The sequence below is a fragment of the Alnus glutinosa genome, chromosome 3 (assembly GCF_958979055.1).
Source record: "Alnus glutinosa chromosome 3, dhAlnGlut1.1, whole genome shotgun sequence".
NCBI classification, from domain to species: Eukaryota; Viridiplantae; Streptophyta; class Magnoliopsida; order Fagales; family Betulaceae; genus Alnus; species Alnus glutinosa.
In genome coordinates this window covers 36,410,885-36,429,233 of record NC_084888.1, presented here as the reverse complement: position 1 = coordinate 36,429,233, position 18,349 = coordinate 36,410,885, and the positions used below count along the sequence as shown (strand labels likewise).

Here is an 18,349-nt window from a genome sequence, read left to right as displayed (position 1 = left end):
TCTCATACCATAAACGAAACTTTATAATAAAATTGGCAACTTGGCATTTACAAGAATTTGGATCCTCTCCATTTAGTTATAAAGTAGGGACATAATTATCTTTTTACATTCCATAAAAATGTGAAAAGACAATTATGCCTCTCATTTATGAGTAAATGGAGAGGATCCTGTTCCCATTTACAATGGTTGTCCTATCCTATCCGATTAATGTTTTTTTATGTGTCTAACGTATAGATTCATATTGTACAAGTGGACTGCTATTTAACAACAATTAGTTGCTATTCGTGTAACTAAATGCGGATGTGATACAAAAATACTAAGAGCATATTCTAATGTTGAATAACGATTTTAAGATAAACAGATGTGATTAATAAAGGTATTTGTATTTTATTTTTGGCTTGAGCTGCTCAAATTGAAATTAAACTATCCAATTTCAATAAAATTTGGAAAACCTAAAAGAAGAAAATGTAAAGCCTACTTATCTCAGGCTTGAAGTGCGGGCTCCCAAGCCTAATCCAAACAACCAAGTCACAACCAAGTGGCTTTGACGCATTTGATTGCACCCCATCATGCAGAGACGAAGGGAGGGGATGGCGAGCATTGGCCAAGGCCTCCCTGGCCCTCCAACTTCTTTTGAAAATTTTATCTACTCTAATATATAAATAATTAAAATTATACTTTCAGGCCAAAATAATTAAGTTTTGCCACTTGAAGGAAGAAAAAAAAAGAAAGAAAAAAGAAAAGAAAAGAAAAGGTGCTTGGGCCACTATGCCCTTGGCCTTATTATAACAAAAATTATTTTATTTTGTTCCGCTATGCCATCATCATCATGCCTCTTTTCCCACAATTAGAGACGCAACATTTAAATGTTAAGCAATTATTTGGACACGTATTGCATGAACTCTGAATCGGCCCCAAGCCCCGCCATGGTCTCGGCCGCCAAAATCACTTCAAGATCTACGCTTCCTTCGCCTTCTCTCCCCGGGAAGGCCGAGATCTTACCGTCAAATTTGTTGGCTCTACCGCTCCGGACTGCCAAGGGTCGGCCCCACCCGAAATCATTGTCGTACATCGGAAATCTCGGAGAGCTACCCATGGTCATCGATGCACCGTCGAAGTTCCCCAGCGGGAAACACTTTGGATCGCTCTCCCAATTCTCTACGAAGCGGCGCACCGTAGCGTTGTCATGGGCCATCACATTTTTATTGAGCTGCTCAGCGCACCAGCGCAGATCACGAGACAACACGTCACCAGCTGACGCAAGAGTTGGAATGCTTTGAATCGCGTTCCCGAAGTAATACGGATCCAGCTTGGGCTCCAGCCTGTGGCGACAATTCACCGCCATTCTGAACGTCGTCATTTTGGTAGACGGCAATTTCCTCGCGCGTGTCACCGATCGCCAGAGAAGCGCGGATAGGGACTGAAACGATGAGATTTCCACGGTTTTGTTTTTGTTCGTCCTGGCTTTCAGCTTTTTAATCGCTTCCCCGCTGAAGCTAAAGATTCTTTCCCTCAACGGCTCGTTGACGGAGAAGGAGACCTTGGGACCGCTCTTCGGTAATTGCAGCACCACCGGCGAAATCAACCGAGAGCTCCGGGTAAAGTCCGGTTGCTTCGAGATGCTCTTCACCCCACGAGACTTCTCAGCGAAGGTGTTGAAGAAGTTCCAAAACGACGTGCCGTCGGTAACCGCGTGGTTCACAGTGCAGCCGATGAAAATACCGTCGGCGAGCTCTGTGATCTGCACAACCAAGATGGGCTTGAAATGGCCGTCGTAGCTCACGGTTCGATCGAGCGCAAAGAACTCCTTGACACAGTCAGGCACATCGGGCGGAGCCAAAATGTCGCAAATGTACAACTTGGTGGCAGTGGCGTGGATAAACTCCACTCCTTCGTCGTTGCTCGTGATGTACACGTAGCCATTGGAGTCGGTCCTTAATCGGCCGGCGAGAGGCGGGAAGTGGGAAAGTGCTTGAGAGAGACCGCTCTTGAGGAGAGCGACGAGGGATTCGATGGAAATGGGAGGGGAAGTGAAGAGGCCGCCCTTTTGGATGTAGTGGACGGAGAGCATGGGGAGGTCTGAGACGGAGAGCTTGAGGTCTCCTAGTGTGGACTTTTTGTCGGGAAACACCGTGCATTTTGATATCAGAGTACAACACTGCGAGGAGGAAGCTTTTGATGAGGAAGCCATTTTTACGGGATTGATGATTAATTGTTTGGAATTGCGAGTGAGGAAGGAGGGATTGTTTGGACTGGTATTTATTAAAAAAACAAGCATGCATGTTATTAAAAATGGCGTGCTTCTGTGTTTCCCTCTTCCTTTAATTTTCTGATAGTCGAAAGATTTCGTCCTAAATTTGATGCACCATCATATCGCAAGTAAAACAAGCATGCATGCAAGTTATTGTAAGAATTGCATCGGACAAGGAAAGTTCTCATTTTCCCTTTAGTTTCCTTTTTTTCAAAACAAAAACATTCGCTCACAAAATATTCAAAATTATTCACTTTTACGTAAAAGCAGGAAATTGCTTCGAGGGTCGAGACCGACCGGCGACAGAGAAGGTGATAGTGTACCCTCCGGTCCTGCTCAGTATCGTCGACAACTACAACAGGGTCGCCAGGGACACTAACAAATTAAATGCGTCGTTGGAGGTTCTGCTGGCATGGGTACGTTCCATTATTCATGGACTTTTTAATGAGTGAGATTTCAAAATTGTGATTTTCCCAGATTAATAGGAGATTTCGATGTTCGTCTGGTTATAGTTTGCTCATGCAAGAGATAGATCACGGTTAGTTAGGAGGAAGTGTTACAGTATTTTTAAGTTGTTATGTGTAGATCACTAGGTGATATTTACATAGCTTGGTATTATAGCATCTGGTTCTTGAAGAACTAGCTTCTGCGTTCCCCTTTTTCCTGTATATTCTTTTATACCTTTTGTTCATCCTTTATCTAATATTAATCGAAGTTCCACATCCTGTCGATACGTAGTTATCTTGGCCTTGTTATATATTGATGGAAAGATCCCATGCATTAAACCAAGAGATTCTTTACCATTTACAGGTTCATTTCTAGCTTGCCTGTTTGATATATGCTATAGATCAAGGACTTAATTGCTTGATTGAAATTCATGTGTTTACAGTGTTTGAATATATTAACAAAATTTATCACTACAAGTAGATAACCCAAATGGCACCTCCTCCTCTTCCTGTAAGTGCAGGATGGGGGGTAATTAAAGAAGAAAATCTTGCATTTTTAATTTACGACTTGACTGGAATCTATATTGCCTGTACTGTTCATTGGGGGCTGGAACTGCTGCCATGGTGAATGTGAAATGTGAGGCACTTCTGTGGAGTGAATTCTTCTTCCCCTTATACGCTAGCTGTGTGTGTGTGTGTCCATGCGTGATGCGTGTACATCTGTTGATTGTGCTTAATTTGACATTCCACAATTTCCTGTTTGAAAATTTAATGTAGTCATCCTAATACTTGGTGTGTAATGGCATAGAGCTAGACAGTTTTAAGTGGTCGTCATGAGAAAGTTTATTGGGAAAAAAAAGAATACATTTTACAAAAGGATTTTATATATGCATGTTTTCAAAAGTGACGCCATAGGATTTACTACGCTCCTGATGAGCCTCAGTTTCCTTGGCCCTTTATTTTGTCTAAATTCCCAAGTTGGGGATACGGATGTTCGTTGTTTAACATTTGAGCATTACTCCTTTCTTCAAATGCTTCTCTCTTTCCTTTATTTTTTTTATTTTTTATTTTTGTTCCCCATCACAGAAATTAATCTGGAATGAAAACAGATGGAGCTGAGCATCCTATGGAATTCTTTTATTCATCATTCATACTGCAAAATGAGGTCAGCAAATTCCAACTCGGGTAAGTCCCGATCGAGTAATGCAGATCGACCTGATTATAATGCTTCGTCTTGACAGCAGGCTTCTTCCACCCTGTTAACGGGGTTAACAATCATCTCGAGGATAAAAATGGAAGGATAAGGATCCCTGTTGCTAGGGGACAAGGGTATGTGAGAGGGGCTCCATTGCTCGGGTAAAGGAGTCTCGTCCGAGCAGTAGGAGGGTTCACTTAGGCAGGGGCCTCTCTTGCAGTCCCTTGTTATTAGGGATAGGGGTATGTAAGAGGGAACGTTCCTACTCAGGTAGAAGAGCCCCGCCCGAGCAGAGACCTTTCTCACATCCCCTTATTATTACCCCTGCTTCCTTCTCTTTGGACAGGAAATGACAAGGGATCGGAATCCAAAATAAAATGGTATCACAGCACCAAAATTTGACCAGGGCGATTTTCATATAAATGATGATGGGTTGCCATAATCAAAAGCTTGCATAGAGGATGTCCTCCGTTGGGCGAAGACAAAAAATACAAGGTCTATTTGACGGAAAACAGCAGCCGATTTCCATTTTGAAGGTTTACAGCATTTCATTGAGGTGCTTTGTCGAGAGAAACAAAATAGCAAAAGCTTCTAATTCAATTGAAATTATAATCAATTGGCAGGATAAACGAGGACAAAAGATGCGCAAAATACGTCTCTGATTTATCAAATTACTATTTGTCTCAAAAATCTAATCTCAAAATCCCTGTTTTGGTATCATAATAAATTATGATTGTTCAGTATATAATCATTTGACTATTTTTCTACCATCCATGACCAATGAAGTATACAAGCTAAGGATGAAGTCAATTCAAATAGAGCTTGGATGGATGGTTTTCACTCATTCTTCTTCTTCACTGTAATAAGCTCAAATTGATTGCTCGAACTCAGCATCCATGATGACTCCATCCATAATATGCACAACAATCTCTCTCTTTCTAAGATCCACCCTTTCTGATCGGACTCTGTTAACAAACAGCACCCCATCTATATCCTTTGAAATGTACAAAGTAAACCCAGAGATGGAATCATATGAGATTTCCCTACCAAACGGTACCGTTACTGATGAAAGCGTCCGAGGAACAGCTGAGAAACCCAAAATCCGAGAAACTACAGCATACGTATCATTCATCTTCTCCCCCACAAGACTATCATTCACTCGCAGCCTCAAATCGCGCTCAAAAGCTCTCTGGGAAGGAACAAACACAGTAAAAGCAAGATCTTGAGGCAACATCCCAATCATCATCTCCCCAAACCTCCCTATGAACTTCTCATTCTCGGAAACTTTTCCCATCTCTGTTGTTCGATACAACCCAACTGGAACTTCAGGAAGCCGAAGCATAGAAATGATAACTACAAAAAGGCAACAAACAGACACAACTACGCATACAAAAGCAACCGAGTTTTTCAGAAAGCCCCTTCTCCTCGTCTTCTTTGACAGTTCCATAGCTTGCATATGTATTCAACTTCCACCATTAAAAACATGCAAAAAAACTCCCTCCCGAGACCATGCTCAAATCGTTCATAGTTGGCTAAAAATCATTACCCATGTCATATTAAAGCAATCCAGAGAGTTTGCGATTAAATCATTGCAGCAAAAGCCCAAGCCGAAGTCGGCATCACTCAGAACATATAGAAGATCGAAGAGAAATGGAAAAGGATGTTACCTGAGACTGAGAGAGAGGAAGAGCAAAACGGTAAATTCGTATTTTCCTGTGATTAGATCTGAGTCTCCTTCGCTGTTCCCGACCCAAACACCGTCAAACTCCGAACCAGCAAATCCCGCGGCTGAGGCTCTGGATTTTAGATTTAGAAAATCTTAATTTGGGCTCCATGGCCCATCACCATGCCCAATAATACGGCCAATGGGCTGGCATATATGTCGAACAATGGCCCATTTGAGCTGCCCATTGTTTATCCAACAACCCGCAGACAGACAGACAGACTCGAATGGACTGTCAAATTACTTTTATAGCCTCCCCTTCCAAAATCGAAACTTCATAATAAAATGAAGCATTTGGCAACTTGGCATTAACAATGGTCGCCCTGTCCTATCCTACCCTATTTAATGTTTCTTTATCTGTTTGACCTGTACATTGCTCAGAATCATAAATGGGCTCAGCTCACAGTACCAGGAAAAAAATTTCTTGAATGGAATCTCCCCTTTTAAAAGTAGAGTCGTTTCAAGTAACTGATTAAGATAAGCCTGTCAACCTTCTTTAGATAAAGAACCAAAAAAAAAAATATATCATATTATAGGACCACATATCGTAATATTAATTAATCCTACAACATTTAAAATACGTAATGTAAGTAAATAATAATGATAACAAACATGTCCATATAACCTTAGTAATTTGAGAGTTCTTACAGAGAAATTAAGTCCAGAAACTAGTCTTTTTGAGAGAGATCGTGCTTACAATATTTGAGACGGTTAATTATATGAAATTTTGAGCCTTTCATTTTTACCTTGAGCAGTTGGAATTGTAATTTTCTGGAATTAGGCTGCAACTTAAGAACACCTAAAACAGATAGAACCTCCCTCCTCCCACCCTCCGCCTAATTTAAGAATTTCCGTCCGCTCTTACAATCAAAATATAATACGTACAGCGTCAGCGAGATTAATACTTTAAAATTCGAATAGGAGCAAAAATTTGAAAAAATGGAAGACGTAAATAAAAAAAGAAAAGTCATAACAGATATTAATCAGAAGCTTAATTTATGTCACAAATCAATAAACAAAAACCTCCCAAGCCTAATCCGATCAACCAGTTGGCTTTGACGCATTTGATCGCACGCACCCCATCATGCCTCTTTTCCCTTACAATTAGACACGTCACACATAACATTTCAATGTCAAGCAACTTAAGCATGCCACGCTTTTGCTTGTAATTAATTGGACACGTATTGCATGAACTCGGAATCGGCCTCAAGGCCCGCCATGGTCTCGGCCGCCAAAACCACCTCAAGATCTACGCTTCCGCCACCTTCTCTCCCCGGGAAGGCCGATATCTTGCCATCAAATTTGTTGGCTCTACCGCTCCGGACCGCCAAGGGTCGGCCCCACCCGAAATCATTGTCGTACATCGGAAATCTCGGAGAGCTACCCATGGTCATCGATGCACCGTCGAAGTTCCCCAGCGGGAAACACTTTGGATCGCTCTCCCAATTCTCTACGAAGCGGCGCACCGTAGCGTTGTCATGGGCCTTAACATTTTTATTGAGCTGCTCAGCGCACCAGCGCATATCACGAGACGACACGTCACCAGCTGACGCAAGAGTTGGAATGCTTTGAATCGCGTTCCCGAAGTAATACGGATCCAGCTTGGGCTCCAGCCTGTGGCGACAATTCACCGCCATTCTGAACGTCGTCATTTTGGTAGACGGCAATTTCCTCGCGCGTGTCACCGATCGCCAGAGAAGCGCGGATAGGGACTGAAACGATGAGATTTCCACGGTTTTGTTTTTGTTCGACTCCATTTCCTCGTTTACCGGTTTCGAAACGGCATTCTTGAACCAGTTTTCAAGAATGGCCGTTACTTTTCCGTTCGTGTTGTTATTCAGGTAAGCGTCGTTGCTCTGCTTTCCCATCAACTCGACGGCGTCAACGTGACCGTTATCGCTCCATTTGCGGTTGTTCGTCCTGTCTTTCAGCTTTAGAATCGTTTCTCTGCTGAAGCTAAAGATTCTTTCACTCAACGGCTCGTTGACGGAGAAGGTGACTGTGGGACCTCCCTCCGGTAATAGCAGCACCGCCGGAGAAATCAACGGAGAGCTCCTGGTAAAGTCCGGTTGCTTCGAGATCCGCTTCACCCCGCGAGATACCTCAGCGAAGGTGTTGAAGAAGTTCCAAAACGACGTGCCGTCGGTAACCGCGTGGTTCACAGCGCAGCCGATGAAAATGCCGTCGGCGAGCTCTGTGACCTGCACAGCCAAGATGGGCTTGAAATGTCCGTTGTAGCTCACGGTTCGGTCGAACGCAAAGAAATCCTTGACAAAGTCAGGCACATGGGTTGGAGCCAAAATGTCGCGAATGAACAAATTGGTGGCAGTGGCGTGGATAAAATCCACTCCGTCGTCGTTGCACGTGATGTACACGTAGCCATCGCAGTCAGTCCTAAATCGGCCGGCGAGAGGCGGGAAGTGGGAAAGTGTTTGAGAGAGGCCGCTCTTGAGGAGAGTGACGAGGGATTCGATGGGAATGGGAGGGCGAGCGAAGAGGCCGCCCTTTTGAATATAGTGGACAGAGAGCATGGGGAGGTCTGAGACGGAGAGCTTGAGGTCTCCGTGTGTAGACTTTTTGTCCGGAAACACAGTGCATTTGGATATCAGAGTACAACACGGCGAAGAGGAAGCTGTTGAGCAAGGCATTTTTACGGGATTTATGATTGTTTGGAATTTGCTGCTCTTCTTCGCTCTGGTATGCCTCTCGCTCTCTCGCTGCGTGTGAGGAGTGAGTGAGGAAGGAGGGAGAGTTTGGATGGGTATTTATAGTGGCAAAGCGCGTAGATAATGAGGTGGGTTCATGCACTTGAACGCTGATCGAGGTGGGTATTTCCCCTTATTTTAGTGTCTGTGTTTTCCTTATTTTTTGTGATTTTATTTTGGAGTTTGTATATGAGACGTACTTTGCCTCTTGAACATTTTTTTTTTTTTAATGCTAGCAGGGTATGGTTGGAGACCACGTGTCCCTGAACTTCAGTTAATTTATATATTTTTATAAATTGAAGTTACTCTTCATAATTGATGAAAATAACGTATAAAAGGTTTTACAACTTTTATTTTTAAAATTATTGATTAACTGATTTAATAGTTCGAATTGTTAAAATATATATATATATATATATATATATATATATTTTTTTAAAAAAAATGGCTTTGCAATTTTCTCTTACCTTAATTATTTCTCTAATTTATAAGATAATTTACGAAAAAGCATTCAAAAAGGTGTACTTTTTTGCATTTCCCCTTTCTTCTTTTCCGATAGTTAAGAAATTTCATCCTAAATTTGATGCACCATCGCACAAGTAAACCAAGCATGCATGTTATTGCAAGAATTGCATCGGACAAAGAAACACAAGCTCGAATGATCGTCTGTAATTAGTAAAATAATTAATAGTATATAGTTAACAAGTGAACTTCTAATTAATTAATTTTTTTTTTTTTTAATTACTACATCTGCACGAGAATGCATGAGAGGACGAATATTATTTAATTATCTAACTCCATAGGGCGTTTGAATGCTCTTAATTACTATGGTGATGACACCTGTAACAAATAGCTACGTGGCAGGTTGTAGAACCGTCCTGGCATGCAAACTGTGGGGGAAGTTTGGCAGATATGGCAATGGTGGAGATACAAATAACGGCCATTTATGGAAAGTGGGACTCGGATTTTATGATACAATTTGGAGATTACTAGAATCTCCTGAGATTTTTCCTTCAAATCGCAGCAGTATCCCACGAGAGTCTTGCCTAGATTTACACAAATGCCTATACATACGAGATTTGTAATATATTGCCTCCTACGCATTCAATTCTTAGCAATAAATTTGATATTTAATTGTTGTAAAGTTATAGTTTAACAAGGATAATCGTAAAATAAAAGTGTAATAATAATCCTATAAATCATATTTTTATTGAGTGATGTTATATATAACGTATTACTATTTGTTTATCTCATTATAATAATTGGTATGGCATTGTCAATCTACTCTTAGTTCAACTATTATTAAAAGAATAATAAAAATAAAAATTAATGATAGATTGAGAATATCACATCAGCATAACTAGTGTGTTATATATATAGCATTACTCATTTTTATCCTATTATGCTAACACGTAGTGTCAATTAATCCATAGATCGGCCAATATTAAAAAAAAATAAAAAAAATTCTAAAAGTTGATTAGTTGCACTACCCCATCAGTAAGGTTGACTAGTAAGGGGATAAAAATATATTTTTTTTATCATTTTTCTTTTAGTATTACTATTTGCTAAAAGATAAATGCTATAAATCCGACTTTTATCGTACTTTGACGTAGTGAGACAATCAATCGGTCTCTCTTAAAAAAATAAAATTTTAAAATTAATTGTTATGATCACATCAATAAAATAAAATAAAAATGTGGTGTATAATATTCTTGTAGCCAATAAAAATAGCAAATACCCCAAAAAAAAGAGTACGAAAATAATAAGAGTACATAATTCCACTTGGCAACTTGTGTGGATAGGGCCATTGGATATATATCTCCTAGGAGGACGACCGTATCTCTTGTGATAATGCGACAATTAATCTTTTTAGAATAATTAAAATACACTGATAAGATCGATCCACATGGATCTTTTACCATATCTATTAGAAGAAATATTACGTTATATAGCAATTGCAAAAGATATGACCTCCATATATATTAGTATATTCATAAGTAAGTTCGGCCAATGTGAGACATAAGTTCGGCCAATGTGAGACAGACAAACTTATTCAACCTTAAATCTTACGCTTCTTTGCTAGCTTCTCTTTAGGCTGACAAATTTTTGCTATTAATTACTCACAAATTAATGTGACAATCTATGTGATACATCTACGTGATATTTATCACGTTAATCACTAAAATATGATTTGACATGTAATAGCCTACATAACGGTTACTATATTTATAAATTAATATGACAGTTTACTTAATACTTATACCACGTTAATCATTAAAATGTAAAGTATTATATGACGATCCACATGACACTTATTTTTATAAAGAGTAATGCTATAAACTACGTTTTTATTCCTTGAGTATGATATATACCATATTGATGTGGCAGTCCCAAGACGGCCCAATAAACCATGCATTGGATTAATCATTATTAAAAGAGTGAGAGTAATGCTATAAACCACATTTTTATCTCACAATGTCGATGTAACAGTTTCAACTAATCTTAAGATTTTTTATTTTATTTTAAATATATAAACTCCTCCGTAAATTTGTAAAAGAGTTGTAATAAAAATGTAGTAGCCCAAACATTTTTTTCAGACTCAATCTTATCCATCAAGTAAAAGAAAAGACAAAAGACAAAACATAAAAATGGGCGGATTAAGAAAAGAAGTTTTAAGTGGATGAGCAACAAGATTATGAAAAATAATTTATTCATAGATAGGACAATTATCATGAGGTGTATTCCCCCCGAAGTTAATTAGGAGCTGCATAACCTAATCAATTAAGATAATATATAGAAGCAAAAGAAAATTATTTATTGTCGATTAGCCAACAAACATGCAATGAACTTCATATTTAGAAAATATTTACGATGATGGAAGTGAAAGATCGAGATAAACTTATCTTGAAAACTAATTTTTATTATTAATTTTTTTTTTTTTTTGCTGAGGTTCATGATTGCAACACTTTGTATATGAAACTGCTTATGACACTTCTATTTTTTGCGAACTAACATGATAAGATATAAATATGAAAATTATTTTTATATTTTTAATAGAAGTTTGGATTTTTTTTTTTTTAATGAAGAATGTGAGTATTTAATTGATCAAGGATCACGAGCGTAAAGCTTTGCAAAATCATATTCACATGCTATGAGGTTATAAAGTCATTGATACAAACAAAATTCTTACAATAAAGTGTTATCTATGACTTCTATCTTCTGTTAACACATGTATAAAAATAGTTAAAGATGATATTTGTTCCTAGCAAACTAGATCTAAGCCAAGGAAAGCAAAATATCCTAAAAATTTATTTAAACCGGCTGTAAGAGATAACCCTTCATACCGAACTATCCAGGCCGTGAGAGATAACCTATCACACTAACATTCATCCTATATATAGATCGCTTATTAGGACAAATATAAAAAGAATAAAACTCTTATTCAAAGTAAAAACAAAATTAGCAATTAGCGGTCAAGGAGGAGATAAACAGCACAACACAAAAGTATATAGATAAATACATAGCAGAGATGTCAAAATTGCTGATCTAGTCGAAGAACATATATAAATAAAAGAAAAGGCGAGGATGGGAAGGGAGGGCATGAGCGAAGAGTAGAAAGAAAAAAGAAGAAGATGATGAGAGCATATATATTTTCTGAATGATGAAGTCTAAGGCCGGCTGTTGGGAGAAGAGAGTAGAAAAATGGGAATTGATCCTTCTTCCCACTTATTCATACAAAAAGTTATCTAAATAATAATTTTATAGTAGTTTGGATTTGAGTTGTTTGTTATGTTTTTTTTATTTAAAGCAAAATTTTAACAAACAAAGCCACTTTGTTTGATAACACTTTATTCTTTCTTCATTTTATTTTTCTGTTTTTACAACAAAAACATTTATAAACATTCCAAAACGTAAAACAATCACAAATCATTTAAAATTATTTTTACTTTTATATCATTTTCTAACAATCAAGAAAATATACTCTTTAAAAAGCATTAACAAAGAGATATTAATTAATTAAACCATCATTATTCCCGAAGCGTTTTAATATGATATGATCATTAAAAAAAAAAAAAAAAAAAAAAAAAAAAGAAAGAAAGAAAAAAGGTCTGTCATTTCTAAGAATTTGCTTAATCAAGCAGCAATGCAGCATTACTCGGCAATTGGCACTGTAAAATAATGTTAAAAATTTCTCGTGCAAGATTTAATTATTCGTAGAAGAAGCGCCGACTTTTTACGTTCTGTATGTTGGCTGTCAATCATTCTCCCAATCCCAAGAAAGGCCGGCTTTAAGAATCTATAACTGTTTAGCTAATCCTGAACTGTCTTGTGGAAAATTAATTACGTCTATCATTATAGTAATTAATCTTATTTTAGTATATAGCCTATGTGTGACAGTATGCATGCGATTACCTTATGGGAAAGGTCGGTGCACCAAGAATCTCTACAACCGCCATTTCTGATTTGTCGGCATCTGGCAGAGATCCAACGGTACATTTGGTGTAAGTTGATGGTATGTGGGTTACTTAATTAGTTGACTTGGAAGTTCCATTGCTCCTTAGTCCTTAAAAATACAACACTGGCGTCCAAGTACGAGGACCCCAGAAAATGTTGGCATTTTCCACATGTATGACAGTTCAAGCCCAACTCGGACTTAGGAATTCGGGTACCATGCTGACACGGATCCGGATTCTTAATAAATTATTGATCGGATTGTTACTTGTCCCAACAAGTTTGTTTTGATGGGTAGGCTCTAATCTATACGTACCATGCTAATGATGTGTTCGATAACCAACACCAATAAGGATTAAATAAGGATTAAATCTTGAATCAATATTGTTTATAATTATTTATATGAATTACTAGTATTTTAATATTACGTAAAAGATGAAAGTAGTTTTAAGTTATTTGTTTAATAATTTTGTGTTGAAAAAAATAAAATAAAAGGAATAATGAAAAAAATGTTAACAAGCAAAACAAGAATTTATTGTTCGAGGAGACAAAACATGAATGAAGAATTGAAGATTGAAGGGTAAAATTTAATTTTGATAGAATTCAAGTACAATTTTGAAGTAAAACATATATTAATTACAAGTAATGTTAGGACTATCTTTTTATCTTCTCAAAATTGATATGACTTTTAAAATTACCATTGAATCAAAATTTAATAGCGATTAATCATAAATTCAATGACGATTTTAAAAGCTACATCAATTTAGAAGGATAAAAAGATGATCCCTAACATTATTCATTTAATTATATATAAATATTCTTTTTTAGAATAAAAAAAAAAACTTTAAACATATAAATATATAAGTATTTTAATTATGAGAAATCATCGATTTGTGTAACATTTGTCTTTAACAACATATAATATTAATTTACTTATATACTTAATATACTTATATTCAAAACCGGGCTAGCCCCCAAGTAGACACCAATGCATTGCAGTGAACTTTGACACTTGCCACGTGTCTTCCAGCTCAAGTCCAACCATGAAAGGTTCTCGCATCCCTCGCTTTTCAGGTTCTTTGATTTTGTAATATGTACTAAAGGTTGTGTTTGGAGCCCATCTTAAGCTACCAAAAGCTGCCTAGGATGGTATATATATATAATAAATTCTTGTCCTATAGGATTAAATTCACCCATTTTCTCCTCCAATATGCATCAATATTAATGCAAATATATGGCAATGCATGAGTAATGCATGTTATTATTCACACATATTTTACACCGATTAACATGATGTATTTTAAGTTATTATAATTTTTTTTAAAAAGCGACTAACATGAAAAAATAACTTAAAGCACATCACGTTTACCGATGTAAAATGAGTGTGAAAAGAAACATTACTTCTTAAGAAATATGTCTTCCCATGAGACGCATTGTTAGTTGAGAAATCCATTTTGTTTCATTAATTAGGTTGTAAAATTTTATAATAAAATGTAAAATTTGGAGAGTACAATGAAAGTAAAAGCAAAGAGGGAACTTTAAAATTTGGGATGGTTCAACATTAAATATCTACGTTTATTGAATGACGCCAATAAGGCTACATATTTATCGAATGACTTGTTAAATACACTCGTTTTTACATGTGATTATTTATAGAAAAATTGTGTTAGGTGAGGTGAGTTAAGAAATGTAGGTGTGGGTATCGGTTCGGTCGGTGTTGGTATGGGTGTCTTCGGCAACCGAACCACCGAAGTCGATTAATTAATGTCAGTTAATTCACCGATTTTATTTCGACAACTTTTAATTTCGATATTTTGATTAAATCAGATAAGTCGGTGGAATCAGTTAAAAGGCGATCGGTTAGATCGATTAGTACAAAAATATTGGAAAACAGAGTTTATCACTCAAAAGTACATATTGGAAAAATATCATACCCATTTGTATGAATTGGGAAGCACAAAATGCAATAATCAAGCAAATCAATGGTTTGTGTGTGTTCATCTGTGTGTGAGTGAGAGCGAACGAGCGAGGGAGAGAAAGCTACTCTCATATTTATAATTTTACAATTAGATATTCCCCCCTACTTGTCAACATAGGCCAGCTTAGCAAACCACATTTTCTTATAGAGAGAGAGAGGGGGGGGGAGAGGGGGGGGGGGGGGGGGGCTTATGTATTAGCTGCAGAGGAAATGAGAAATCGATTGAATTAGGGTTAGGAAGTTAGGAAATTATTGGGAAAAAAAAACAAAATTTCTAATATGTTCAAAAAGACGTCGTTTCAATTGTAATGAAACGATGTTGTTTTGTTTCAAGAAGACTACAAAAACGACACCGTCTCTAATGTTTCAGTTTGGCTCGGTTGGTTAGTGTTCGGTTCAGTTCAATTCAATTAACCGACAAAATACAACTATTCCGATTAACCGAACCAAACCGACTTCGATATAAATTTTTAATTTTATGCTGACTAACCGACCACCAAAACTCAGTAAAGGCGATAGGCAGTCGATGGCAGTTCGGTGGTGGTCGGTAGGTGCGCGATATTCGGATATTTTGCTCACTCCTAAAGAAATTTAATAAAATACTAGTATATATTAATACCTAATAAGAAAAATTACTTATATAGAAAATACTCTATATTTTCTTTCTAATAAAGTTAAGAAAATATGATATTAGTTAGTCATATATTTTTCTAATTGATTGATCAAAACAATACTTCATTAGATGCAGGTGAATAAAGCTGAGAAATAAGAAATGAGGCCTCCTGAATTAAGACATATTTTGCTTTCACAACGTGTGAAAAGACAAAAAATAGTATAGTGGAGTGTAAAGTAAACAACCCGCGAATAGAAAACTAGGGAATTTGGGAGTGGATGTGGGGGGATTTTTGGAATCAACTAGCGTTTCTGTTCACATTAGATAAAAATGAGATGAAAATACACTATCCAAGTACAAAAAAAATAACGGTGTAGCGTTTCTAACTACACCGTATGTCCTAATTAACAATACAAGGAGATTGTCTAATTATGTTTAGTACTATACCTCATGGACCCCGCATGCAAGGCCCTTAAGGCCTATATGTTGAGATCTCACCTACTCGTTAGAACTTTATGAACTGACCTGTAGCTATGTCGGTCCATGAAAATTAGGGGATACTGATATACGTACCCAACTATTGAATGGCACATAAGGTCTATCTAGCCTGGGGCCCCTCAGGCTCGACGACAGTTTAACCGCACATTGTTGAAGAGCCCTTAACGCTCGCCTACCCAATTAGATCGAGCACGCGAGCCTAGCTATCAAGGATATTAATTAGGGTCACGGGGCCAAAGAGTAGCTCGTTAGCATGTCCCAAGGATCTACCTTGTTTGAAGACCATAATACACGTCTACCACGAGAGGATGCACAACAACCAATTTCCCGGCCCTCTTACTATGTTAGCTAACTGCTTAATCACACCATGAAACCTCCCCCAATATTCTCAAGAGGAATCATCAACACAATTTGATCGGGAGTCCCTAAAACCCTATATACCAAGGAGAGGACGAAGCAATGAGCCTATATAAAGAGATGAGGACCCACCAATTACTACGCATCTTTATTTCTTGAGGCTTGTCAATTTATTTATTCTCTTACTCACTTAAGCATCAGAGATAGTTCTATTGGGTTTTCCTGATCTCTCTAACCTTTTGTCTTATTTTTTGCCTCCGTTATTAGTGCTTGGCGTGCAATCACTATATAAATAATGTTGATTGATGTTAATTAGATCAGTCCTAGCCCTAAAAAAAAAAAATGGTGGACTCAAAGTAGCTATATAAGTTAAATTTATTGGATATTCCCTATCAGATTAAATATATATGTATATATAAAAACCAGAATGTCTTTAAGAAAGCGCAAAAATCCAAAATAGCCACTGGTGGTGACAAAATCATGGGTTCAGAGGAGATGAATGTTAGAACTTTGGCCACTTCGATATAGATGACATGGAACAATGGACTTCTTATAAAAGATAACATAACTATATAGAGCCCCATACATGGTACCTACTACCTTTGTGTCGATAACATATGCCTTAATTTATGTCGATGATCTCTTTGCATGACGGCACAGGTCAAAAGCTTGACAATGATCTTAGGTAATGGCTATATTTTTATTGGACAGTTTAGGTTTCATAGGCTAGGATAAGCATTCATGCACCAGGGAATGGTGTTCCCGTTGACGTTCTTTGAATTAAGCCTTAGCTATATATGCCTAGGCCGGCCAAGCTTCTATTGCAGCTGATAGCTAGGTTCAGACGACAAAATTCTCAAAGAGTTTTCGTCTCGTCCAAACATTAAATAAATAAAAAAGTCCAAAGAATCAAATAATTAATTAAGAAAAAACAATGAAACTTATAAGTAATTTTTATTTTTTTAATTTGATCGTTCTTTCTTATGTTATGTTTTTCATGACTTAAGTGCAATCTTAATTATATCTATATAAATTTTTGAACATTTTTTCATTGTAAACCGGTTTTCAATGCTAAGTTTTACTTGAGGTCTATATGTATAATTGGATATCAAAACCGGCCATCATGTTTAATTAGTATGGTATCAGACGTACGCAGTTCATCGAGTATATGATGGAATGTATTATGCTTTGTGGTTAAGTCAAGGAAGGAGTAACGTTTTAGTTATAAACTGGATTAAAATGTATTGATATTATATATATATATATATATATATATATATATATATATATATATATATATATATATATATATATATATATATGGATGTAGAACATTATAGTATATTACGATCTTAAGTGTCTCACATGACTTAAGTGAAATCTTAACTGTATGTATATAAGCTCTAACATCATATAAACCATTTATTAAGAATGAATTATACCTGAATTTTTATCATCCTCTTTTATGTTTACCTCGATATGATCGTGTGTCAATAATACAGTACATACTAGCTAGGAAAATTTGACAACAGAGATGACAAAATGTCTCCCAATATTTCGTATTCTAAATATTAAAAATTCCTAATATATATATATATATATATATATATAGATATTTCATAATTTTACAAGCTATGTATTCACTTAATTCGTTTTATACTTAGAATTAATGTATGATTTCTAATATTTAATAATTTATAGCTTTTTACTAGACGATCGAGAAGAGAGAGGAAAACGTACCGAGGCCAGCTTAATTATGAGTAGAATGAAGAGAATAATTAAGCTTGGACGTTCGACAGCTTGTCCAACTGCAGATATATAGAAGTATATGAAATTCCACGGATAAGATGCCCCGGCCATGCCACTCTTTATTTTGTTGTAGGTCTGGAGGTTCCAATTGTACCTGACAAATTGATATGGGGCCTGAACGTGGTTGTTTCCTGTCATCTTCATCAACTACTATAACTGTCGTGAAGCACACATATCGAGTATCTTAATTAGCTGCATGCGGGTCATGATCGATCACGACGACTGTTTGTTTATTTTCCATCTTATTTTTCATTTTATTCGATCTTAACTACACCCTGTGTCCTACTACCCCAGTCCCACACCCAAATTAAACATGTTGAAA

General features: G+C 36.9%; 3 protein-coding genes across 4 annotated transcripts; all 3 read right to left on the bottom strand.

The window, feature by feature from the left end:
- Positions 1-877: 877 nt before the first annotated feature.
- Positions 878-4,421, bottom strand: LOC133862763 (BAHD acyltransferase DCR-like). Its single transcript, XM_062298633.1, has 2 exons — positions 4,406-4,421; positions 878-2,172 (listed from the first exon to the last, which is right to left on the bottom strand). The coding sequence occupies exons 1-2, from the start codon at positions 4,419-4,421 to the stop codon at positions 878-880; spliced, it is 1,311 nt and encodes a 436-aa protein (XP_062154617.1).
- Positions 4,422-4,534: 113 nt separating this feature from the next.
- Positions 4,535-5,793, bottom strand: LOC133862765 (uncharacterized). Of its 2 annotated transcripts, none has more exons than XM_062298636.1 (2): positions 5,560-5,793; positions 4,535-5,188 (listed from the first exon to the last, which is right to left on the bottom strand). In XM_062298636.1, exon 2 carries the CDS (start codon positions 5,184-5,186, stop codon positions 4,761-4,763), a length of 426 nt encoding a protein of 141 aa, XP_062154620.1. In that variant the 5' UTR covers positions 5,187-5,188; positions 5,560-5,793; the 3' UTR covers positions 4,535-4,760. The 2 variants fall into 2 exon arrangements, with proteins under 2 accessions (XP_062154620.1, XP_062154619.1); XM_062298635.1 differs by having other exon boundaries at positions 4,535-5,424; positions 5,560-5,790.
- A 797-nt stretch (positions 5,794-6,590) lies between these two features.
- On the bottom strand, positions 6,591-8,364 carry LOC133862762 (uncharacterized acetyltransferase At3g50280). The gene has a single exon (XM_062298632.1). It carries the CDS (start codon positions 8,261-8,263, stop codon positions 6,785-6,787), a length of 1,479 nt encoding a protein of 492 aa, XP_062154616.1. The 5' UTR covers positions 8,264-8,364; the 3' UTR covers positions 6,591-6,784.
- Positions 8,365-18,349: the final 9,985 nt, after the last annotated feature.